The sequence below is a fragment of the Armigeres subalbatus genome, chromosome 2, assembly GCF_024139115.2.
Source record: "Armigeres subalbatus isolate Guangzhou_Male chromosome 2, GZ_Asu_2, whole genome shotgun sequence".
Taxonomy (NCBI): domain Eukaryota; kingdom Metazoa; phylum Arthropoda; class Insecta; order Diptera; family Culicidae; genus Armigeres; species Armigeres subalbatus.
The window spans coordinates 438,214,269-438,240,552 of NC_085140.1; the positions used below are offsets into that span (position 1 = coordinate 438,214,269).

At 40.6% G+C, this 26,284-nt stretch overlaps 2 protein-coding genes and 2 long non-coding RNA genes across 4 annotated transcripts in view; 3 read left to right on the forward strand and 1 right to left on the reverse strand.

Annotated features, from left to right (window-relative positions):
- The window catches only part of LOC134213634 (zinc finger protein 182-like), a 123,846-nt gene extending 117,627 nt beyond the window's left edge, over window positions 1-6,219 (reverse strand). The window contains exons 1-2 of the mRNA XM_062692871.1: window positions 5,253-6,219; window positions 4,584-5,052 (exon numbers count right to left, since the gene is read on the reverse strand). Of these exons, the coding sequence (XP_062548855.1) occupies window positions 4,585-5,052; window positions 5,253-6,077 (1,293 nt within the window). The 5' untranslated portion in view covers window positions 6,078-6,219 and the 3' untranslated portion in view covers window position 4,584. The remainder of the gene's footprint in view (window positions 1-4,583; window positions 5,053-5,252) is intronic.
- Window positions 6,220-8,066: 1,847 nt separating this feature from the next.
- LOC134218049 (uncharacterized) lies at window positions 8,067-17,660 on the forward strand. Its single transcript, XR_009981233.1, has 4 exons — window positions 8,067-8,218; window positions 8,293-8,499; window positions 8,726-8,880; window positions 17,237-17,660. It is a non-coding gene; the product is annotated as an uncharacterized LOC134218049 (long non-coding RNA).
- A 5,456-nt stretch (window positions 17,661-23,116) lies between these two features.
- Window positions 23,117-23,906, forward strand: LOC134218050 (uncharacterized). Its single transcript, XR_009981234.1, has 3 exons — window positions 23,117-23,363; window positions 23,424-23,522; window positions 23,585-23,906. It is a non-coding gene; the product is annotated as an uncharacterized LOC134218050 (long non-coding RNA).
- A 1,617-nt stretch (window positions 23,907-25,523) lies between these two features.
- Window positions 25,524-26,284, forward strand: LOC134218051 (NHP2-like protein 1 homolog). Its single transcript, XM_062696919.1, has 2 exons — window positions 25,524-25,682; window positions 25,809-26,284. Exons 1-2 carry the CDS (start codon window positions 25,680-25,682, stop codon window positions 26,187-26,189), a joined length of 384 nt encoding a protein of 127 aa, XP_062552903.1. The 5' UTR covers window positions 25,524-25,679; the 3' UTR covers window positions 26,190-26,284.

Sequence of the window (26,284 nt, forward strand, 5' to 3'; positions counted from 1 at the left end):
GCAATCGCTTTGTATTTGATCGGAAGAATCATAAAATTCACCATAGATACCTTGATGCATGGACGAATATTGTACGAAATATATGGATTTAGTTGGCAACTAATTTGCTCCTTTTGGGATTCACTGACAACATTCCTTACTCATCGAAATACCCTGAGGAACATCGTGAAAACAGCGCCTAAAACATATGATGCCAAGACGTCTGGAGATCAATCTGATCCTCTGGAAATAACTCCGCTGACGGAAGCGGCACCTCTTCCAGCTGTTCGGGGACCAAAGAACTCCGATATCGCAATTCCGATGACAATCAAGGATTAAGGAAGTCGAATCAACCATCAAAGGCGCCGCTGTTAGAGACAGCCATCAGTTCCAGCTCAGAGGACCTACGAGCTATTATATCACAATTTCAAAGGCTGCCAAGGACAAGGGAGTCCTTATCAACCATCGAAGACGTCGCTGTTGGAGACGTTCGCTAGTTCGAGGACCCATGAACTATCATATCACAATTCACTCAAACAACAAGCAATGTAGTGCTCACCAACTGTATTCTCAACAATTCATGGACCCAGGAAATCTTATATCACAAGTTCCAGAAACTACCAAGGACCTCTGAACACACCTGAAGGATGCGGTCGTTAGAAACGGCCCGAGCTCGCGGTACAAGGACCCATATACCATGAGGATGTACGAGACCAGACGTTTTAATGCTATGTCATATGATAACAAATTCACTACAAATCAACCGATCTGTCAAGAAGAGTCATCAGATGCTGCACTCATGTATTACAATTATCACAAAAACATCAGCTCCAAAAGGTGGTCGCCCCGATCGCTAAGAAGTAGAATCAACAAGACTAAGTACTCCAGTGCAACGTAACCATATCACAATTGTATCAACCAAATCATCAAGTTAGATCAAAATTCCTACAGCCAGCTGACGAGATAGAGTTTCAACAGAAGGTGTACATCAACACGGCGAATAACAATAACAATAAGAGTGAATAATGGTGAATAATAACAAATTGTATTACATAAGATAAAATAGTAATATAAATATATATATTTTCGAAAATTTATATTGAATTTATACACAAATAAAATTACATGAAGATAGAAAAGAATAATTTACCAATAAAGAAGCTAGATAAAAAAATATAATAAAATATTTGGAAATAATTATAATGGTAAAAACGAAATAAAAAAAAAAATTGCCAGGAAACTTGTAGCAATGTAGCTTATCTTAAGAATTTTGGTAAATCTAACCGATTTACCGGGCCCGGAATGTTACGAACGCAACATTGCAAATTATTTACAATTCTATAACGGTTCTCGTAGGTCATTGCCCTTTCTATGCAAAATTAAATTCTCCGAAAAGGACATGCTAATTGAAACAAAAAGCAACATAGGCTCGTATAGCATTGAATTAAAATTAAAGGCTCTAGGCACCACGAGCAGTCCACACCATAGCGTGCGCCTATCAAGCAGCACCCAGATTCGGGTCATTTTCCAATTCCTTTTTATTGCTGGCCCTCGCCACGCAACTCTAGCTCAGAATATGCACCGTACCACAGACGAGTCCTGTCGCCTATTCCTTATCTCCACAGCAGCAGCGTGATGGTCCTAACGTGGAGAACGTAAGGACCAGGTCTAAGCACCCGCACACGCACCAAAGGTGCAATATAGTAATTCACGCTTGCGCTCGGTCGGATGCATGGTGCAGTCGTTCTTGGGAACGTATTGTAAGACACCAATACGTTTTTTGGCGTTATGGCGAGATAAGCTAGTTTTTATTGGACATGCACTTCGATGGGAACGTTGCTTGTAGGCATTTTTTGACGGAAGTAATAAAAGTGTTAAATACCAACCAGAATCGTGATTAGAAGATGGCTATTCGAAATAGTTATACAGGCCCTATGCATTTACATTGATCCTTAGGGTGTGAGCAAATAGAGATAAGAAATGTATTAGAAAGGCTCAGCTCAGAATTAGGAAATATGTGTAAATAAGATAACATGAGGTGCTCAGACCCACACATTAGAAATCAGGACACGTTAGGTTCCACCACACCAATTTATGAAAAGAGAAGAATTAGCTATAAGTGTAAAAGAGAAAGGTGAGCTTAGGACCTATGCGTGGGTAGTTTAGACTGTACCTACATACTGAGCACCCATCTCGATTTTGACTATAAATAAGAAAAATGTGACCAGAATAAATCAGTTCGTTTCTTGATTGGAAAACGATCAAGTCGTGGATGATTATTCCTTCCGAAAATTCATCTTCAAGGAACTCAAGGAACTAAGTCTCTCTCAAGGATTGACATACTGCCCCTCCATAGTCGGGCAAGTAGCACCTGGGCATTCTTAGCCTGAATCCTGAGTTATTCACCAGGGTCAAGTTCTAATACTTGCCAACCACTTCAAGTTTCTCTCCAAGATTGACATACTGCCCCTCCATAGTCGGGCATGTAGCACTTGGGCATTCTTGAGCTGGAAGCAAGAACCAGAACAAGTTTGAAACCAGCTACCGTCATTAGACGTTAGCTTGTTTCGAACATCATACCCACCAAGGCTCCTACTTACGTTCATTTCCAACTAAGTTACCCCCGCTCCCTCAATTCCTTCGGTTGGGATTGGCGTCGGTAACAAGCGTTAAAAGTGAAATCAAGGCGTATCAATGTAAGGTAATAGCCAAGAGGAGGATTAAGCATTGCGGAATGCATTCTCACACTTCAGAATATGAACTTGGCTATGAATACATTGTGAAAGAATTCACATCCGAAGAATGTCATTTATCACATCAGCTAGGCATAATTAAATTAGCTTATGATCATCAACTGCGCGAATTAAAACGCAATGCGACAACCCGCTGAGAGGCACTGATAGTAGGATCAGTTTGGGGCAGCCATTGTAAAGGAGGCACCTACTGAACTTCGATATATACTTTGGAAGACGCCTTAGTTTATTATGAGTACGAAATCACATTGCGAGATTACATGGCAGTAGTGGATCATGAAAATGATGTTATACACTTGAGAAACGGTCTCACATGTAGATTTTTTCATTACATTAGGCGCAACGTGGAAGATCACCACACATCAAGAAATAGTTATAATGAGTGAAATAGAAAATATGTTTGTAGATTAATCACTAATGCCCAAAAGAGAGCAAAACTGTGACCCAAATATTTCTAAAATGTAAATCACTAATGTATCATGTCGAAGTAAGATCCTTACCCCTGTGAATGTCTCAAATAAAGTTAAGTTCGATTGTTTAACTCCTGATTCTTTAATTAGAATTTGAAACTCCGGTCTTCAACTTCCCTGCTTGACTCGAAAACGTTTCTCCGTAAAGGAGAAACAAGTAGTATCAAAGTATTTTTGGTTTGGTTCCTTGGATCGAAACAAGTTGCTCTGTAACAGAAGTAACAAGTAGTTCCCCGGAAAAGTAACCTCGCGGTGTGCATTTGCAAAGGACATCTCCCTAACCGGAGAAAGAAGTAGCTCCTGCACCCATAAAATCCGTGACAGTCCAGCGAGATCGTCACAACCCGGTTCCTTGGATCGAAAAGGTCTCTCCCTAACAGGAGAAACAAGTAGTTTCGAGGAATCACAAAGCCGGCGTGCATCTGCGAAAAACGTCTCCCCACTCGGAGAAATAAGTAGCTCTTGCACCCGAAACTCAAGTGACGACTGCGTCGACTTCGTCACATTGCCCCTTCTTCCCCTATAATAAGTCACTTCTGAACTAAAAATGGTTACCTGTTCCATGATCAGGTACAACGTATACAAGAGGCACCTTTGTCTCCATAAAGAGATCCTAAGCAATAAATAGATCATAAACGAGCATAACTCATTGATAGTTAACTAATAACATGCCCATGCACGGCGTTACATCTAGTCCCTTTATGTGAAAAAAATATCTCTGTAAAAGGAAAAACAACTCGATGTGCATTATGGAAAAACATTGCCTCATTCGGAAAAATAAATAGCTCCTGCACTCCACTCCACTGTGCGTTTGTTTGAATGAAGGAGGAAATGGGAAAACGAAAATCGACCCTAGCAACTGAACTGAATACTTTCATACAAAAGAGCGTTCGAATCGAGATGCGCAATATGGTCCCTGCACTACTTGCAGCACATATGCACAGCAGGAAGCTGAAAATTTATTACTGTTTCGAACACTTTATTTTCTCTTATCTGAGAATCAGAGAATGAAGAATGAAAAAAAAGGTTTCCTAGAAATTTCTATTTTTGTTTGACTGGAATATTAACGCTATTTTAACCACTCTTCAATTTCATAAGACATAGAAATCTGCTTTTGAGTTCATCCTGATAAAAAAACATTCATAAAAAATACATATTCAGCAATACAGAAACAATTTTGACTATCGAGACGCAATCAACAATTTTTGGTATTTCATCTCTTGGATTGAAACGCATTTCACACATACTTGACTAAAAAAAAGGCCTATCCTAACTGCGATAATTATCTACTAAAACAAATTTTAACTCTTCAGAAGAGTTTACAATACTTCATATTGAATTCCAGTTGTAAGCTAAAACAATACTACTAAAAGTGACTCACCCTACACAGAACCCGTTGTCTCAGCTACTACCGCCCCAGCAGCTTCCGCCACGTCGTGCTCTTGTTGCATGTGTTCCAACAGCTGGCGCGGCCGTCCGAACGTTGTGCCGCACACGTTACACTGCAACGCTGCTCGCCGATCCCGGGCATGCCCGTACGAGTGCAAAAACAGTTTCGCCCGTGAGACGAATCTCCGGTTGCACTCGCCACACTGGAACGGTCGGCTGTTGTCGTGGGTGCGCAGGTGAACGTTATAAGCCGGTCGGAAGCGGAAGCGCCGGGAGCACACTTCACACTGGTACCGACCCTCAATGGTTGGAGGAACTGGCTCCCTCGGTGGAATCCGATACGGTGGAGACCCTCTGCGGGGGGCCGGCTTCCATTCACCGTTCCGTAGCCCTTCAAGTCGAGCGGGTTCCAACCTACCGACATCCAACGCACTGTCACTCGCTTCCAAAATGTCGCTGTCCTACGAAATTATAATGAACATGGATTCAGAGAAAGTTCAAATTCTTCAAGTTCTCTAACAAAATTAGAATTGCGGGAAAGAATTTCAAAATTTCGAATATGACAAGGGAGTAGTTGCAACCCTCTTACGGTATATTTTTTAGGGTAAGGAGCTCTAAACGTTAATTCATAGTTGAATTTGAAATTCTAATAAATCCTCACCTCCGTTTCCCCGTGATAGAAACTCTCGTCTAATACCAGTGTACTTTCTTCGATGCTCGGCGAATCGATATTTATCTGTGGCTCAATAGAATCAAAATCCAAGAACCGTTCGTGCTCCATCCGGTGCAGCTGCAAGGACTCCATGGTGTAAAACAACCGCTCGCACATCTCACACTTTCCCACGGGATCTTTCTTGACCTTGTATTTAACCACGGTGTAAGTTTTTGCACACTTGGTCCGATCGAATGTGATATCGAAGTTGTCTTCCCGTTCTTCGACCGTACAGTCCAACTGGATCGTCCCATCATCATCCTCGCCATTGTCGCCATTTTGATCTTCGCTTTCGTCGAAATCTCCAACGAACCAAGCGTTCTGCTTCACGATCATTTCCGATTCGTCGAACGACTGCTCCTGCTGCAGATCGATCTCATTTCGAGCCGTACCGGAGCCATCCGCTGCCCCTGGGGCACCGCTGTGCGACTTTTCATGCAACTCCAAAAAATCTGCATTCGTGAAACAAACATCACAATCAAAGCACTTGTACAAACAGGGCTTCTTGAGCCGCAATTTCACGTTGTACGTCCGGATCAGTTTAGTTCGATCGACCTTCTCGGCGGTCTTATTCAGACTGGTGATCTTGCTTAAAACATCTGCCAGCTTACTGTCGCCTGTAGCGCTCCCTGTACTCGCTTTATTTTGTTCCTTCTGCTCGTCACTCTTCCACTGCTCTTGGTGCTGCTTCTTTTGCTTACGATTCCGATACTGTCGAACAGGATTCACCAACGGTTCCAGATTTCCCAACGTAAAATCTTTGTTCGGATCCATTCCGTTACTATTATTTTGGTTAATTAATGGTCACAACACTATTTTTTGGATGATAATTTCCATAAAAATATTATGATTTTTCAACTAACTGCCTCTCGTTCGTCTCGTTATGAAAATTTTCCCAGCTTGGCACAGCTTTCGAAAACAGAGAGCTGTCACAGAATGAATCACCGTTAAAAATAGCAAAATGAACTCCCCTAAACCAAACTACCCATATTTGGGTAATTTTTTCAATTTTTTTCTGCGGTGTTCTCATCAGTGAGTATATTGAACTCAAATTTTGGGTTGATTTTATCTGTCCGTGAGTGAAGGTGAGTGAGTGAATGGACCGATCAATTGGCCCTGACGAAAGCGAGAAAACAAAATGGGGGTCGGCTGATGCTTTTTTATTTCACCCAGCAAGGGATATAGGATGTCAATTTTTAAATGCTTATTAAAGCGTTAAAACACATTTTAGCCTAAAATTGTTCACTTTTTTGGGTTAGAAATTTAATTTACTTTTATATAGGTAACACGAAAGTTAAATTATTTTGATTAAAAAAACATTTTTAGATGAGTAGCCTAACATGTAGTTTTTCAAAATTCTAACCCTACGTATTAAAAAGTTTTCAACATATCACTATTAATAACATTTTAAAAGCATTTTAAAATATACTTCCTATACTTCACCATGTTGAAAAACAGCCCGAATAGAAATAAATGTTACGCCGAATGGTTGATATTATTGGCATTCCATTCCTCTTGTAATCATTTTAAACTGTATGATACTTGTACAATTATATGATTGACAGAAATAAAACCACGATCATATATAATAATTTGCAGATTATACATGTTATAATGAGGATTACCTGATATCATATTATTGTATACGTATCTCACCATAAATAATTTAGATATTCACCAACACAGAAATGAAGTTGTTTCTTTTTCAGTATGATAGTGACAATCGCATCGGCAACAGATCCAACCGCCATTCAAGTTTTTTTTTTCGAAGTCAATGGCGGTGTGCATTGTGTTTGTGTGAAAGAAAACCTAAAATTAAACGGATTATAATGCATGTAAGTATAAACTATATTATACAAAACATGAATAATATATATTTATTGTTTATTTCCAGAAATATCAACCTCATACCGGGTATGAGGTACGCCATTGCGCAAGCGGATGTGGTTGAGCAGCGAAAAAACCTTGCGAAGGTGAGAATAGTTTATGATGGGCTTAATAACCATTTTATATAAAAATCAGCGCTGGCGTTCTAATTATTCCATGGGCATGCTTATCAAGAAATCGGGGCATGAAAAATGCACATCCAGGACTGATTTCAAGCTGTTATTCATTGTTTTCTTTGATTTCTTACAGGAACATGCAGCACCATCGAAATCTGCGAAGAGGCACTGATGATAATAACATAATTGCAATATAATATAAGATGGTAAATAATTATATAAGTTGGTAAATTAAATATAAATAAAACTTGTTTGATGATCATTTTATTTATTATAAACTGAGAAAACACCTTCCTAACAAAAGATATTTTAGTTACTAGATAAAGATTGTCGCTACTGTTCCCTTTGTTCTGCTGTCCGAAACATGTGTGGTACATACCTGTCAAATCGTATGGATTTTCCTTCTTTGACATTTAGCTCCCCTATCCTCGCCAGCAAAAGATGTTCCGGACAGCGACGACAGCGACAATCTTTATCTAGTAACTAAAATATCTTTTTTCCTAACTATCATATCCAGTATCGTACACAGCAAAAAATATTGTAATGTATAACGACGTAAATTCAACGACGCATCAAAAAACTCGATGTAGTGACAAAAATCAAATGCAAATTAACACTACTTCAGATGTAAAATTACATCGACTTGAAATTACACATGTTCTGAAGTACCTTTTCGCATTACATTGCATCAGTGTAATATCTGAATGTAAATATGATCAATATTACATCGATTCAGATGCAACCAAGTGGTTCCAAACCTGATGTATAAAATAACATATTTTTGTGTGTAATATTACAATCATCTGCTATACAATATTAAATCTTGGCAACACTGACCAGACTTTTGCTCATCGCAGTTTTGATCTGGTTGGCGACGGTGCGCCATATTGAATTTTGTTGCTTCCTTGTAAGGTAAGTTTATATTTTATTAGTATTGTTTGTATTATTGAGTTTTTCAATTCAAATTCTTTTCTTTTTCTCCGTAGATTCGTCAATTCAACCATTGGAAAACCGTCACGGTTTTATATAACCGTCAGGAATATGGATACCTGGGGCGCAGCTAAATCGGCCTGAAATAAACAGACGTCTTCATAATCAAATTGGCGATCGTGGCCGTCAGCTGCTGAACATTCAACAGCTCGGAAGCGGTGAACGAAGTAACGTCGGACCACAGGATATACACGGAACATACCGTAAGTACAAGTAGAGTTTCTCACATATTCGACATATTCCAAGAGGAATGCTCTTTGCAACAGGTATTATTTCAACAACAAAAGTCCAGGTGGATTGTGATAATCCGTCGGAAATCGTTGCGGGATAACCTCGCCACAACGGGAATCCTTTGGAGTTTATATATTTTATTAATATTATTTGTATTATTGAGTTTTTCAATTCAAATTCTTTTCTTTTTGTCCGTAGATTTGTCAATTCAACCAGGGGAACCGGAAAACGTTTTCATAACCAACATCTTGGCAATCGTGGCCGTCAGCTGCTGAACATTCATCGAACATCTCGGAAGCGGTGAACGAGGGTAACGCCATGGATTGGACTACAGGATGTACACGGAACATACCGTAAGTACAAGTAGAGTTTCTCACATATTCAACATATTCTAAGATCCCGATGGGAATCCTTTGAGGATTCCGATGAGAATCCTTTGGGGCCTCCGACCACAGTTTTTGTGGATTCCAATCAGTATTTTTCGAAGATTCTAGCGAGAATTCATTGAGGGTTGCGATGAGAATCTTTGGGGGCTTCCGTTGGAAATATTCGGGGATGGCAATCCTTTTGAGAATCCGATGGCAATCCTTTGGCGTTTTCGACGAGAGCAGGAATTTTTAGGGTATTTCTTTAGAATTCTTCGAGGATTCCGACAAGAATCTTTTATGAATGGAAATCCTTTTTACTTTCCAACGAGGATACTTTATGAATTCCAACGGGAATCCTTTGGGTACTACGACGGAAATCTTTTGGAGAATCTTACAGGAATCCTTAAATGTCTTTGCAGTTTTAAACAGAAATTCTTTCAGATATCGACGGGGATCTTTTAGGGATCTCGACGGTAATTGATTTGTGATTTCGACGAGAATCTCTTGGGGATGAGAATCCTTTTGGAATTCCTTAAGCGAATCTTTTGGAGATGGAATTTCCATTGTGATGAGAATTCTTTGAGCATTCACATGGAAATCTTTTGAGGATTCCAATGAAAATCATTTGGGTATTCCAGCCGGAATCCTTTCGACTGCAATCCTTTGGGGATGAGAATCGTTTTGAGTTTTTAATGTGAATCATTTGGGCTTTTCAACGAAGATACTTCGGGAATTCCAACGGGAATCCTTTGGGTACTCCGACGGGATTCTTTTGGAGATTCTGACAGAAATGCTTTAATAATTCCGACGGCACTTCTTTAGTAATTCACATTAGAATTATTTAGGGATATCAACAGGAATCTTTTGGGTTCCCGACGGAAAACCTTCGGGAATTCCGGAAGTTTTCCTGTCGAAGATTCTTTTAGGATTCCGACGGAAATATTTTGGAGATTCTGCCAGGCAGTCTTTAATGATGCCGATGGGAATCCTTTGAAGATTCGGACGGCAATGCTTTGGTGATTCCAACAGAAATTGTTTGGGGATATTGACGAGAATCTTTTGGGGATGGGAAGCCTCTGGATTCTGTTTTGCTGTGTATTTCCGAAAATTGTCTGTATGAATCTGAAATAATTTATGTTGCTATTTCGCTCATAAAAATAGAATAATTCATAATTTCGCGCAAAACTAAATTTATTTTAGGAAAAAGATGGTATCCAATGAGTTATGTTTAGGTGGTGCAATGAAAAAGTTTTAAATACCATTAAAACAACATGTATTTAATTTATTTAGCTAACATCTGAACAGATACACTGAATCAATAATTTGACTCCACAATACATTGTGGTCCGGGTTTTGTCAGGGAAAATTTTCCGCCTATGAGTCTCCATACTGTCAAAACATTTTTCGTGATTGGGTTTACACTTCAGGATTTTGCTTCGGGTATTGAGAATCTGCGTATCCGCGCCCGTGTTTGAGTTTACTCTTCTGGGTTTTGTTTGGATTTCTTTATACAAACACACACGAGCGACAAAAAGGAAAGATAACGAGAAGGGGGAGAAATAGCGAGAGAAAGGGAAAGGGTGAGTGAGAGGGATTGAGTGGCAGAGAAAAAAAAGAAGAAATGAGTGAGCAAGTGAGTGAGAGTAAGTAAGTAAGTGAGGGTGACTGAGTGTGTCAAAGTGAGGGTGAGAGTTTGTGAGTGAGTGAGAGTGGTCGAGTGATTAAGTGAGAATGAGTGTGTGTGTGATAGAGTAAGTGAGAGTGAGTGAGAGAGAGTGAGTAAGAGTAAGTGAGTGAAAGTGAGTGAGAGTGAGTAAGTGAGCAAGAGTAAATAAGTGAGTGAGGGAACGAGTGATTGAGTGAAAGTGAGTGAGTGAGCCAGAGTTAGTGAGTATGAGTAAGTGAGTAAGATTGAGTAAGGGAGTGGCAGTGAGTGAGTGAATGAGAGTGAAAGAGTGAGTGAGATTGAGCGAGTGAGTAAGATTGAACGAGTGAGTGAGAATGAGTGTGTTTGTGAGATTGAGTGAGTGAGTGATAGATAGTGAATGGATGAGAGTTAAGCCCCAAACGCAATACAACGGAACGGTGACGGAAACAGAAAATTTGACAGTTTACAGCCAATATGTTTTCTGTCAAATTTGCCGTTTCCGTCGCCGTTCCGTTATATTGCGTTTGGGGCTTTAGAGTTAGAGCGAAGTGAGTGAGAGATTGAGTAAGTGAGAGAGAGTAGGTGAGAGAGGATGAGTGAGACAGAAATGTGGCCTACTTCTCACTTCTCGTTCAAACTACCTAATTTTCACTGCTCACATTTCACTTCCCATTTCTCTGTGAATAGGGCCTACATCACAAACGTAAACATTGGGAAAATTTCGTTCGAAAAAAAAATGCATCACAATTTCAATTCCCATTTCACAGGCTTATGATATTTCGAGCAGCAAACATTTCTAAAAGCACATAATAAACACTACGAATACTCGCGAATACTGTTATAAAATTACTAACACGGACTACCGCGATAAAGAAATCATGGGAACTAAATTTTCAAACAGCTGATTTTCAGGCGTCCGATTTTGACCGATTTTCACAATTCTTTTACGGATGTCTTATCTATCTCATCTAGTTTTACCATATTGATGAGTTATGTTTATAAGGATGCTCATTTCAAGCTCTATCTTGTACAAGGGCGAATTTCGCAAGAGAGAATTATCTTCGTCGACTTCCCCTCTTTTGAATAAAAGTGAAAAACAGAGGAATTCTTTGCCGTTTATCATCTCAGAATGCATGCATTGTTTTCTATCGCTCTGAGGTGATAAACATATTAGTGCTGTCCAATGAGCAGCTCGAAGTAGCTCGAAGTTGTTCCCGTCCTGCTCGTCCTTTTTTGTCAACAAATGGGCATGAGCAGGACATGGAGAAACTTCTAGCTATTGTCAGATTTTCTGGATATGATACACTGCGCGGCGTTTATAATGTTCCCAAATGGGTACTTGCACAAAACTTCACGCGGCGAATGACTGTCGAAAGGTAAGGCCGCGCCAAACGATACACCGCAATGCTATTCACCTATTAGAATCAAGTAAACGGGGAGCAGAAAGCGCGGCGGTACCTTTCATGAAGGGTTCGCCGCGTGCAATTTTGAGAAAATCAGGCAATACTTCAAGCTCTCATTGGACAGCACTATTATAAACATGACATATTTCAGTGTGAACATCACTTACAGTTTCCAATATACAATATGCTTCTTCTGGATATCCCTGAGCGACTCCAAAATGACATCTATGGCTGATGAAGAATGATTGCCGGAAAAAAAACTACGGAAACCCGTACCAATGGGAACCCGTCATGTCCATGCCACTTCATAAAGGCCATATAGTTTTGCCCAAACCAGTTTGGAGTTTGGATCAATTGGTCTACCAGGTCAACTGCGCCCAGTAGCTATCTGGAGTCGACCAGTCATGTCCATACAAGTCCGTAGAGCCCGTGCGTATGATATGCGACTCAGTTATATCCCAACCAGATATGCTATGTTTTCCTAACTGTTCTGGAGTTTGGATCAATTGGCCTACCAGGTCAACTGCGCTCGATAGCTATCTCAAATCAATAAGTCAAGTCCATACAAGTTCGCAGAGTCCATGTGTATGATCTGCATCTTAGATATACGCACTCCAGATGGTCTAAGTTCTCCAATTTGAAACTCAGTTATACCCGAGCCAAATGTCCTAGGTTTTCAAACTTGTTCTGAAGTTTGGATCAATTGGTTGAAAGTTCCTCCCGGAATTCCTCCGGAAGTTTATCCAGGAATTCTTTCAGAAGTTCCTGCGGAAGTTCGTTAAGGGATTCCTCCGGAAGTTCTTCCTGGAATTCTTCTGAAAGTTCTTCTAGGAATTCCTCTGAAAGTTTCTCCCGAAGTTCCCCCAGGAATTTCTCCGGAGGTTCCTTCAGGAATTCATCCGGAAGTTCCTTCAGGAATTCTTGCGGAAGTTCCTTCATGAATTCCTCCGGAAGTTCCTCCAGGAAATTCTCGGAAGTTCCTCCAGGAATTGCTTTGGAAGTTCCTCTAGGAATTCCTCCGGAAGTTCCTCCAGGAATTCTTCCAAAAGTTCTTCCACGAATTCCTCCGAAAGTTCCTCCAGGATTTCCTGCGAAAGTTCGTCCAGAAATTCCTCCGGAAGTTCTTCCAGGAATTCCTCCGGAATTTCCTCCACAAATTCCTCTGGAAGTTCCTCCACAAATTCCTTCGGAAGTTCCTCCAGAAATTCCTCCGGAAGTTCCTCCAGGAATTCCTCCGGAAGTTTCTCCAGGAATTCCCCCGGAAGTTCCTCCAGGTATTCCTTCGGAAGCTCCTCCAGGACTTCCTCTGGAAGTTCCTCCAGGAATTCCTCCGGGAGTTCCTCCAGGAATTTCTCGGAAGTTCCTCCAGGAATTGCTTTGGAAGTTCCTCCAGGAATTCCTCCGGAAGTTCCTCCAGGAATTCCTCCAGAAGTTCTTCCACGAATTCCTCCGAAAGTTCCTCCAGGATTTCCTGCGAAAGTTCGTCCAGAAATTCCTCCGGAAGTTCTTCCAGGAATTCCTCCGGAAGTTTCCCCAGGAACTCCTCCGGAATTTCCTCCACAAATTCCTCTGGAAGTTCCTCCAGGAATTCCTGCGGAAGCTCCTCCAGGAATTCCTCCGGAAGTTTCTCCAGGAATTCCCCCGGAAGTTCCTCCAGGTATTCCTTCGGAAGCTCCTCCAGGAATTCCTTCGGAAGTTCCTCCAGGAATTCCTTCGGAAGTTCCTCCAGGAATTCCTTCGGAAGTTCCTCCAGGAATTCCTTCGGAAGTTCCTCCAGGAATTCCTTCGGAAGTTCCTCCAGGAATTCCTTCGGAAGTTCCTCCAGGAATTCCTTCGGAAGTTTCTCCAGGAATTCCTTCGGAAGTTCCTCCAGGAATTCCTCCGGAAGTTCCTCCAGGAATTCCTCCGGGAGTTCCTGCAGGAATTCCTCCGGGAGTTCCTCCAGGATTTCCTCCGGAAGTTCCTCCAGGAATTTCTCCGGAAGTTCCTCCAGGAATTCCTCCGGAAGTTCCTCCAGGAATTCCTCCGGAAGTTCCTCCAGGAATTCCTCCGGAAGTTCCTCCAGGAATTCCTCCGGAAGTTCCTCCAGGAATTCCTCCGGAAGTTCCTCCAGGAATTCCTCCAGAAGATCTTCCATGAATTCCTCCGAAAGTTCCTCCAGGAATTCCTGCGGAAGGTCGTCCAGAAATTCCTCCGGAAGATTCCCGAGGAATTCCTGCGAAAGGTCGTCCAGAAATTCCTCCGGAAGTTCTTCCAGGAATTCCTTCGGAAGATTCCCCAGGAATTCCCCCGGAAGTTCCTCCACAAATTCCTCTGAAAGTTCCTCCACAAATTCCTTTGGAAGTTCCTCCACAAATTCCTCCGGAAGTTCCTCCACGAATTCCGCCCGAAGCTCCTCCACGAATTCCTCCGGAAGTTCCTCCATGAATTCCTCCGGAAGTTCCTCCACGAATTCCTCCGGAAGTTCTTCCAGGAATTCCTCCGGAAGTTCGTCCAGAAATTCCTCCGAAAGTTCTTCCAGGAATTCCTCCGGAAGTTCGTCCAGAAATTCCTCCGGAAATTCTTCCAGGAATTCCTCCGGAAGTTCCTCCACAAATTCCTCTGAAAGTTCCTCCACAAATTTCTTCGGAATGTCCTCCACACATGTTGTTCACACTGAAATATGTCCACAAGATTGATCGAACTTCTTCGGATATTCCAAAAGAGCTCATTCGCGTATTCTAAAAAAAAATCTCTAGAGGAATTCCTTCGGGATCCCCCAAGAAGTTCTATCATAATTCCGAAGGAGTTCTTTGGGAATCCTCGAAGGATTTTTTGTGGAATCTCCAAAAGTGATTCACGGAGTGAAACACGGAGTGTTCCTTTTTGAAAACCCAGAGGATTCCTCGTATTAGCGCTTGGAATTCTCGAAGAAGTTCCTTAGGAATTTACGAAAATGATCTTTCGGAATCTTCAAAGGAGTTCCTTCAGTATCCCCGAAGAAGTTCCGTCTTAATTCCGCAGGAGTTCTTTTATGAATCCTCGAAGGATTTCCTATGGATTTGCCGAAGGAGTTCCTTCGGAATCCCCATAAGATTTTTTTGGAATCTCCGAAAAAATTTCTTCGCTATCTCCGATGGAATTCTCTGTGGAATTCGGAGTGATTCCGGAATCCAGTAGATTCCTTTTGCATTCCCGAAAGACTCCCTCCGGGATCTTCTTCTTATTGGCATTACATCCCCATACTGGGACAGGGCCGCCTCGCAGCTTAGTGTTCATTAAGCACTTCCACAGTTATTAACTGGGAGGTTTCTAAGCCAAGCTACCATTTTTGCATTCGTATATCATGAGGCTAACACGATGATACTTTTATGCCCAGGGAAGTCGAGACAATTTCGAATCCGAAAATTGCCTGGACCGGCACCGGGAATCGAACCCAGTCACCCTCAGCATGGTCTTGCTTTATAGCCACGCGTCTTACCGCACGGCTAAGGAGGGCCCTCCGGGATCCTGGAAGGAATTTCCTCCGGAATCCCCAAGGATCTCCAGGATTTCCACACGCTCCGGAGGATTCTTCCGAGAATTCCGAACAGAATTCTCCGGAAATTTCAAAGGGAATCCTCCGGAGATTCCCAAGGGTAATGTTTACTTGATGAAGAAGAGAATGTTTCTTTGATTTCGAAAGGATGCGTTTTTAATTTAGAAGGGAATGCTTCTTTAATTTCGAAGGGAATCGCTGAGGAAATTTCCTGGGATTTCGGAGAAAACGTCCGGGGAAACCTGAGGAAATCCTTCGGAATTCCTAAAGAATTCCTTTGGGTATTCTGGAGGGCGTCTTGCAAGAATTTGGAAGGAACTCCTGCACGGATTCCTAAGGAACTCCTACAAGAATTCCGGAGCCACTTCTTCAAGGATTCCAAAAGATCTCTTTCAAGGATTCCGAAGAAACTTTTTTCAGAATACCCCAAGGAGCTCCTTCGGAATCCCCAAAGGAGTTACTTCAGGATCCCCCAAGGAGATCTTAAGGAAATCCGAAATATACGGTGGATTACGGAGGGAATGCTTCGAGTATGGCGGAGGGAATCCACAAAGAACTGCAGAGCGAATCCTCCGAGATTTCGGAGTTAATCACTACGGAATCCCCGAAGGATTTCTTTTGGAATTCTCAGAGCATTCCTTTTGGAACCTCCTAGGATTTCTTCGGAAATCTTCGAAGGAGTTCATTTGGAATTCACAAAGGAGTTCCTTCGGAATTATGAAGGAGTTTTTCCGAAATCCTCGAAGGAGTTGCTTCGGAATCCTCGAAAGAGTCGCTTCGGAATTCCCGAAAGTATTACTTTAGAGTCTCCCGGAATCCTCCGAGTACTGCGGAGGAGATCCCTCGTGTTCCCGAAGCGAATCCCTACTGAAATTACGGAGGATTCATTTCGGAAGCCACGGCGGAGAATTCTTTTTGGGTTCCTTCTGGAGTCCTCGAAGGAGCTCCTTTGGAATCCCTGAAGAAGTTGCTTCAGAATTTCCTAAGTAGTTCCTTCGAAATTCCAAAGGATTTCTTCCGAAATCTTCGAGGAAGCTCATTTGGATTTCACAAAGGAGTTCCTGCGGAATTCCCGAATGAGTTCCTTCTGAATCCTCTTAGTTCCTCCTGAATCTTCGGAATTCCGAAGAAATTCTTCCAGTGTCTCCTAAGGAATTCCTTTTGAATTCCGAAGGAGTTTTTCCGAAATCCTCGAAAGAGCTCTTTTGGAATCCTCGAAAGAGTCCCTTCGGAATTCCCGAAAGAGTTCTTTTGGAGTCCCCGGAGGATACATTTCAAAAACCCAGATGATTCTTTTTGGAATCCCCGATGAATATCATTTGGATACCTCGAAGAAGTACCTTCGAAATCTCCGAAGAAATTCTATCGGAATCCCCGAAGCAAGTCCTTCGGAATCTTCAATGGAGTTCCTTCGGTATCTCCGAAAAAGTTCCTTCGGAATTCCGAAGGAGTTCTTTAGGAATCCTTGATAGGTTGGAATGGATATGGAATCCACGAAGAAGTTCCTTTGGAATTCTTGAAAGAGTTCCTTCGGAATCCATGGAGGATTCCGAAGGGAATCCTCTGGGAATTTGGGAGTGAATCGGAGCCCCCGGAGAATTCAATTCATAATTTCAGGGGATTTTTTTTTGGTATTCCCAAAGGATTCATTGATCTTGAAGGGAATCGCCTTTGATTCAGAATGGAGTTCAATCGGAATTCCAGAAGTTTACCGATTTCACAAATATCATCTTCCCTCACCAACCCCGCTGAACTTTTTTTTCTCTTTTTCAGCATTCGAAGTTCTCCTAGATCATCGATTTTCGTGTCGCTCGGTTTGAAAGGTGCAACATGGTTATTCATCCGAAACTGGCCTGCGAGTTTCAGGTGAGGAGCTGCACACCTGTCGCCACACCAGTTCACTGAATCACAGGATCGTGTTTAGATGACTTGCTGCCCCTGGCTGATTTTGCTGCGTATGGACAAATAATTAAACGGGCTGATTGCGGCTTCTCCTAAGAACCCATCTGTCTAGGCTTCCAGTCGGCGAATAATGATAAATTCTAATCCGCTGAAGAGTACCGTTATGTGCGTCAATAGCTGTATGGGAAAAACCCTAAAGATTGGGATAAATGAATTTCCTTTGTTCGAGTCCTGTGAAAAAAAAATTATGTGAGCAAATTTGAATAATAAAAAAATATGTTCAAAAAACTGAAAATAGCATCTTATGAACATTAAATCACTAAAATAACTGAATTCACATTTCCTACCATGCATATCGGGTTGCTTTACGTTGCATTCATCTACATCGCTTTGATTACGTCGTTTTATTCAGTACGTCGGAAGAAATTACATCGCTACTGTTTATTACACAGCAAGCTCTATAGAGTACATCGTGTCGTGTAATATTCAATAACCGATGGATTCAGTTGGTTGCAGCGATTTCGATGTAATATTCAACAACTTTTTTTGCTGTGTAGTTCGTAGAATAACATTATACATCCTATAATACGGTTAGCATATAATTAAATAATCATTACACGCTATTCAATCTGGATTAAACACTGAATAATTAGTTGGTCCAGAATTCGTTTACGAAATCTCATACTACTAATCTTTTTTGTTAAAATCGATTATACTCCGAATCATTGCAAGAAAAAGAAATGATGATAAACTAATGATATCTGGTAAAATCGCCAAATAAAAATATATGGAAAAATTTGCCTTTTTGAATGGTAACGATACTTAACGACCCATTGAGTGTATCATCTAAAATCAAATTATTTTAGACGCTATCATAAATATTATTCGTAGTATAATTATTGTTTGATACTTTTTATGATTCCATTAAAAATTCCATTACAATTCGCTGTAATCAAAAAACGATAACTAGAAAAATAGATGTATAATACCATTCTATTCGGGAGTGATTTCACGCACACGTCCGTCGCCGCTAGATGGCAACAGCGCGGCTGCGTCAAAGCGAATAGACTAACGCAAAATGAACTCCCCCAAGAAATTATGACGTTTGAGCGGGTCGCATAATGAACGCAAAATGAACTTTTGTTCGAGAAGACGACCCGCTCAAATGTCAAAATCCATCGGGTGAGTGAATTTCATGAACTCCTGCACAGGTCTATAAGCAAAAACTGCCGCTATGAAATGAGCAGATCACGCCACCGTAGACATGTTCTGTCAAACACACACACGGTTAGATGATTTTACCCATTAATGGGTACTATGTTATTGTTGATATTATTCCCACCGTGAAAAATTCACCCATTTTCTTGAAAAAGCGCCACTACCCATTTTAATGGGTAGTGGCGCTTTTTCAAAGAAAATCGGTGAATTTTTCACGGTGGGAATAATATCAACAATAACATAGTACCCATTAATGGGTAAAGTCATCTAACAGTATATCCCGCATGGAAGGATGTCTAAAAGCGAACAGGAATCTACCTCACTAAGACACCAACCCATGAATGTGTCACGGGTTTCATTTTATCCATTGCACATTTGAGCATAATCACCATTTTGTTTTCAAACAGCTAGTCGAAAGCACATCCTTCGTCGATCCCCTCACCTATAAAATAAATTCGACGAGCTAAACCGAAACGGCAATAACGGTAATAACTTCCCTCGCGGTTTTTTCTCGTCGCCTTTTTTATCTCTGTAGTTGCGCTGTACAGGATTGTCAAAGGAATCTCCACAGTGAAAACATTTCCGCAGTATTTCCAACAGGACTCCCGAAAAAATTCCCGCAGAAGACCCGAAGAAATCCCAGCAGTATTCCCGATACAGTCTCCGCAGGATTCCCGAAGGAATCTCCACAGGATTTCCGAAAGAATCGTCACAGAATTCCCAAAGTAGTCCCCGCAGAATTCTCGATGGAATCATCACAGGATTCCCAGCAGTATTGCCGAAGGAATCACCGCAGTATATCCGATAGAACTCCTCACAGGATTCCCGAAAAATTCTCCGAAGTGTTCCAGAAGGAAAACCAGCGTAATCGGAAGAAGAATTTTCCGCAGGAGTCCCGAAGGAATTGCCACAAGATTCCCAAAGTAATCTCCCCAGGATTCTCAAACAAATCCGCGAAGGATTCCCGAAGGATTTTTTGCAGAATTCTCGAAGGAATCATTGCAGGATTCCCGAAAGATTCCCAGCAGGATTGCCGAAGGAATCCCCACAGTTTTCACTGTTGAAAAATCTCCGAATGCAACCTAGCAGTATTCCCGAAAAAACTCCAGCAGAAAACGGTTAGAATTCAGGAATCCTTGAGTTCAATGAGCAATCCATTTTCTTCATTTGTATATTGTTATTATGAAAAACAAAATAAATAAAAGAAACATTCACTGATTAATATTTAATATGTTTCCATGTTTTCACTTTACAAAATGAAGCATAAAAAGCAACAAAAAAGAAGAAGAATCATTAGGTACCAATATCTAAACCATATCTAGCAAAAGTCTAGAAGAATTGTGGTTCTCATGTCTAAGAGATATCTCTGCTTTATCTAGAAGATCCTATATGTCAAATCCCTTTCGGTTCAAACGGTTTGCTCGTCTAAAACTCGAGGTAGACACCGGTGTAAACGGTTGTTGCATTTGAGGCGGATTTGAGATGTGAAAGGTTCTAGACATCGAAGTAAAATATCTAGGAGACTCAACTTTTTGTCTCAGAGATATCGCGGAGATGTCTAGAACAAATTTCCGAGTGGGATATAGTGCCGCCGTTACCCGCTCGGAAACGTCTTCTAGAAATCTCCCGTGATATCTCTGAGACAAAAAAATTAGTCTCCTAGATATTTTTGGTCGATTTCTAGAACCTGTCAGACCTCAAATCCGCCTCAAATGCAACAACCGTTTAAACCGGTGTCTACCTCAAATTTTAGACGAGTAGACCGTTTGAACCGGAAAGGATTTGACATAACGGTTCTCTTAGATAACGCAGAGACATCTCCTAGATATTAGTACCACAGCTCTACTAGATTTTTATTAGATATGATTTAGATATGGGTACCTCGATTCTTCTTCTTTTTGTTCCTTTTTATGTTTCGGTTTGTTTACAATAAAATTATAAAATCATTTTAAATATTTTATTAGCATATGTTTTACAGGTTTTACACTCTTTATGGAATTTCAAAAGTATTCCGAATGAAATCTTGCGAATTTCGAATGAAATCCCGGAAGGATTCTCAATGGAATTTCCAGGGGATTCCGAATAGAATACGTAGAGAATTGCAATTGGAGTTCCAAAGGGTTTCAAACAAAATCCCCAAATCATTTCGAATGAAATCTCAAAATAATATCGAATATCATTCACAAAGGATTACGAATAGAATTCCTAAAGACCCAATGAAATCACTAAAAGATTCGGAATGGAATATGAAATAGATTCCACATTTAACTCTGAAATTATATGAATCTTTTCGTAATTCACTAATAAAACTTTTCGTAATTACCTGTGAAATTCATTCGAGATCCCATTCCGAATCTTTTCGTGATTCCATTGGGTATTCTTTAGTAATTCTATTCGGAAATCTATTCGGAATCCTTGCGGGATTACATACTTAATCCTTTACGAATTGAATTCGAATCCTTGCAGGATTACATTCGTAATCCTTTACGAATTGAAATCGAAATTATTTGGGTATTCCATTCAAAATTTATTGTGAATGGAATCCTCAATCCATTCAGAATAATTTACATTATTACATTCTAAATCTGTCCAGCATTAAAATAAGAATACTTGAGGATTCGGTTTTGAATCCTATAGGTATTTTATCCGGAATCCTCCCGTGATTTCATTCGGATTCCCAAGGGAAACTGTCGGTTGCCTCCAGATATAATTGCCGTTTGGCTCTAGTGGGAGCAAGAAGCACTGGTAGTGAGGTTCAATTCATTGCACATATTGGAAAGCAATGGTGGGTAAAGCATTCTGCCCGAATCCAAGAAATCCAGACCGAAAGCTTCGTAAATTGTAGACCCGTGTTGCGCCGCTCAGAGCATTTATACCATTCGGCAAGCGTTGAACGGAGCTTTCCCAGCCATCCTTTTATGCTGATGTATTCGTTACCGAAGGCAAAGTTTTGTTGCGGAACGGTTAAATATCTCTGTGGAATGGCAGAAAAATAAAAGTTAAAATCGTTAGAGTAGCGGATATTATTTTAATGAATGTGTTTAAAATCGGAAGGATTAGGTATTTAATGTTTTTTCTAACCCTACTCATTCAGACTACGAGTTTCATCACATGATATGATACGATTATCTTGATTTAAATGTTTATAAATCAACAACAGTGAAAATTACAAATACGAAACGTTTCATATCGAGTGATAAAGCTCGTTTAGTTTATCGCGGAAACATTTCGAAATATCTTTTGGCACTTACCTGTATTGGATCCAGAAGTGGCCTTTCCAAAAAGCTCATTTTTCGTAGCGATGGCCTAGGTGATGACTAGCATCATTATCTCCGATGGCTTTAGAGGGTGTACGGAAATGGTGATATGCAAAGATCGACGAAGGTTGACGTAGTTGAAAGCTACCAAGTAATCTGCTGGTACCGGAACGGAAAATGTAATTCAGCTGCGACTAGGCAAACCAATCTTGTACCGTAGTTATCGCAGTATCGAGGGAAATGACATCTGCCTCGCTGATGGCCGGGTCCACGGTGTACTTTGTCTACGTGCCGTTAACGCTTTCAATCGACTTCCGCCAGATCTCACTGTCACCGCCGCCGCCTATACCGAACACAAGGGTCGAATCGAATGGTCGAATGATTGTTATTTCTGTTTTTACTAAAATAAACTGGTGACCACGCAACCGAGGGCTGAGTCTTATAGAGATTTTTCTGGTAATTTCTCCGCAGCTTTATTTTTTCCGATCTGAAGTGAGGTGTGGACAAGATGGCAACTGCAAAAATCGCGAGGCAAATACGGCAAATACGGCTAAACCGGCTATAAACCGATTCAACAGTGCGAGTGGTAGAGGTAAACAAATACACTCGCAAAAATCGAAGGGAATTATACATATGGTTTGGGTTCAAACTTAATTTGAAACTTGACTAGGGTGGTTGGTGTCCTAACGAGGTAGATTTTCTGTTCGCTGTTAGATATCGTTCCGTGCGGGATTGTTTTGATGCAGTGAGTGCAAAATGAGTTACCTTGATTGATCCATTTGATGAATAACTCCTGCTTATCACGCTCATTTTGATTTTACTCACTGGTGAGTAGTTTTTTATTGCTGTAATTTTACTCACTTTTTGAAAAAAGGAACCACTCAAATTTTGAGTGTTCCACTTTTAATAAAAAGTGAGTAAAATTTCTGTGGGAAAAAAAGAGATAGCAATACAAAACTACTCACTATTGAGTAGAAAAAAATGAGCGAAAATTATTCGCCGGAATTTGGTCCCCGTGCATTTTAAGGCAGCCTCACACCTCGGGAATTTGGTCGGCGGATTTTTTCCCCATGTGTTTTTGCATATGCGATGTTTTTGGGATTTGGGCACGGAAAATCAAAATCCCGGCCCCATTTAAAATGCACGGGGATCAAAATCCGGCGGAAAATTTTCCCGAGGTGTAAGGCAGCCTTTAAATGGGGCCGGGATTTTGATTTTCCGTGCCCAAATCCCGAAAACATCGCATACACTGATAATAATTGTGTCGTAAAATCAACTACACAAACATGTTTATCACTACTATGCATCAAACTAGTAACCCTAACTATGATATTTTGTAAAACAACCGCATTATAGTTATCATAACTATGTTTTGTTTACTATTTATACTATTGCGCATAGTAGTTTCAGCTGTGCAGCGTTTTTACGAAAATAACTTTTCCCTTCTTCCATATTGGAATTTTGACAATCTCGATTACCAGTTTTCGGACGGTTTAAACTGAACTAAGCAATGAACTGTACTGGTAAGTTAACAAATTTAACGGCTGAAAATATTAATCTGTAATTTATAACGATTTTTGTAGGATATTTTGTGATAATGTTGCTGCTCATTGCAACATAGGTGAGGAGCTGCCTTATAAGACCATTTCATATGGCAAACTGAACAAATTCTGCCGCATACGGTAAGTTCATATAATAAACATAAAGAAAATGGGGAGTTTTGTGAATTATTATATTATTGTAGGAAAATGTTTTGCTATCACCACTTCCGCAACCATCCACGGAAAAGGTTGAAGAGACTTTTCCCGAGCTTCCCTCGGATCAAAACCTTCCGAACGGATGCCGCTGCTGCCGTTGTAGAATCCACAGGACCTCACAACTGAAGGACACATAGAATGGTTTGTCTTCTGTTGCAGCGCAAATTCAGAAGGAATTCCGGATTAAGCATTACACCTCGGAATTCTAACGTTATGCAGCCGTTTTCCCAGTCGTATGAATTCTCCGGAAAATTGATTTAATGAAAAAAAAAAGCATGACGTAAAACGATAATAAAAAATCTTACTGAAGATCTGTTTGTTTACTCTTTAATTATACCTGCCTCACCCACAGTAAACCGTAATATAAATTCGCAGTTAAATTTACTATGTGCAACACTGCAGAACGTAGTAGAATTGACAATAACACAGTTTAATCTATTACTTCTCTTCTCTGGATATTGCATGGTAAAATTTACAACATACACAGTTGGAGTAAATATGAGTTGCGTTCTGCACAAATCAAGTGGTAAAATGTTTTTAATTTCACCCTCAATATGGTAGACGTTACTATGCCGTTGCTTTCAGTGTATGCAAAAATGCATGGGGAAAAAATCCGCGAAGGTAACGCAAACCTTCATCTATCTATTGGTGGTGTTGGTTTGCGTGGGAGAGCAATCAGATTCGTCAAATCGTTGTTTGAATCTTTGTCGAATAAGTCGTTTTGAAAATTTTGTTTTGAAATGCCTTATCCGACTATATATATTAAAATGAATTTGAACAATGGGTATTTATTCACCCATTTTGTCGAACAATCCACTTTCCTTGATGGGTAAAATAATACCCATCTTTTGACAGAAACATGATTTACTCATTAATGGGTAAATCGCTTTTACTCCCCGCATAATAAAAAAACAACATGTTATATGGTCAGAATCATTATTACGATGTAAGATATAGCTTCACAGTTTACGTTGCGGTTATCGAATACTTTTCGATCGATGCAACCATAACTGCTTGACATCATCACTAAATGTCAACATATAACATGTTGTCTCAAAAATGTTCTTTATTTCCTGCATTATATGTCAACATTTTATCATACACTCAGGAAAATCGACACATACTTTATGGCAAAAATCCATGTATTTTGAAATATGCATATCATGCGTCGGCACATACTTATTTGCATACAAATTCACACATGGATACTATGACCCACATGTATAGCATGTGTGAACACTCATGCAATGCATGTGGGCGCATGGAATATATGTGTCAAAAATATGGAATCCATTTCGCTACCCCCATTGCAAAAATCCATGTGTGAACTCATGAATATAATGCGGAATTTTTTGTGAGTGTACTGTTGAGCGAAAATTTTGCACGCGAAGGCAGACGATTTTTTATGGTGACATAACTTAACAACCCATTCAACATATTGTTATTTGTCAAATAACCGTACCACAAACTGTTAAAACATTATATGAGATTGTTCATTTACAGTTGTCAACATTAAAGAATACTGTTGTCGACCGCACGGGAAAATATCCATGTATAGTTTGTAATGGACCAATCAATTAGCAAAAACTGCCGCTATGAAATGAACAGATTGCCCGTAGACATGTTCTGTCAAACACACATGAATAGAAATATGCGTATACAGTGCCGCCGTTGTTTTGATGCGGTGAGTGCAAAATGAGTTACCTTGATTGATCCATTATGCGGGTCATTAAAATGAGTAGTGGCGGTTTTGGCGAAAATGGGTACCATAGTTTTAGCCAGTAACCGTGTAGAGGATAATGATGCTCTTAGTTTGAAATAAGTCAATCGTGCTGTCAAATAATTGAAATAATTCAATTGAGCTGCTGAGCTGATGTCGCCCCGCACAAATTCATTCTCATCAAACTGACAGCTGGAAAGGCTACTGGAAAAAAGCAAATCGAAACACGAGGTAAACAGCATTCATTTCTCTGTGAGCGGCCAATGAAGCTACATGCCGAGGCTTTGCATTAAAAAAGTTTCATATTAAAAGCTATTATATTTCTAATATTCGTTCATTTAAAGTATACTTTAAACGTGAAGATGGTAAGTTGCTTAAATGTTACAACTCGAAAATATTGCCCTAGAAATAATTAAAACATTAAATGTTCAAAATCTGATCACGCGTTTTTAACCTCAACTTTATCGTTTTCCACTTTCCTTGCTCCACAGACTGATGAAGTTAACCCAAAGGCTTATCCGCTGGCGGATCAGGCATTGACCTCCAAGATTATGACTCTGATCCAGCAAGCCGTCAACTACAAGCAGTTGCGTCGAGGGGCGAACGAAGCGACCAAAACGCTGAATCGCGGTCTGTCCGAGTTCATCGTGATGGCAGCGGATGCCGAACCGCTGGAAATCCTGCTCCACTTGCCGTTGCTGTGCGAGGACAAGAACGTGCCGTACGTGTTCGTTCGTTCGAAGCAAGCGCTAGGCCGTGCCTGTGGCGTGTCTCGGCCCATCGTGGCATGTTCCGTAACGATCAACGAGGGCTCGCAGCTCAAATCACAGATCGTCACCATTCAGCAGGAGATTGAACGGTTGCTGGTTTAGTTTGCACCATGGAATTGTACAAATTTACCACTAGCATTTGCATCCTAATGTAACAAAAGAATATTAAGTCTAATAAATTTTTACTGTGAATACTA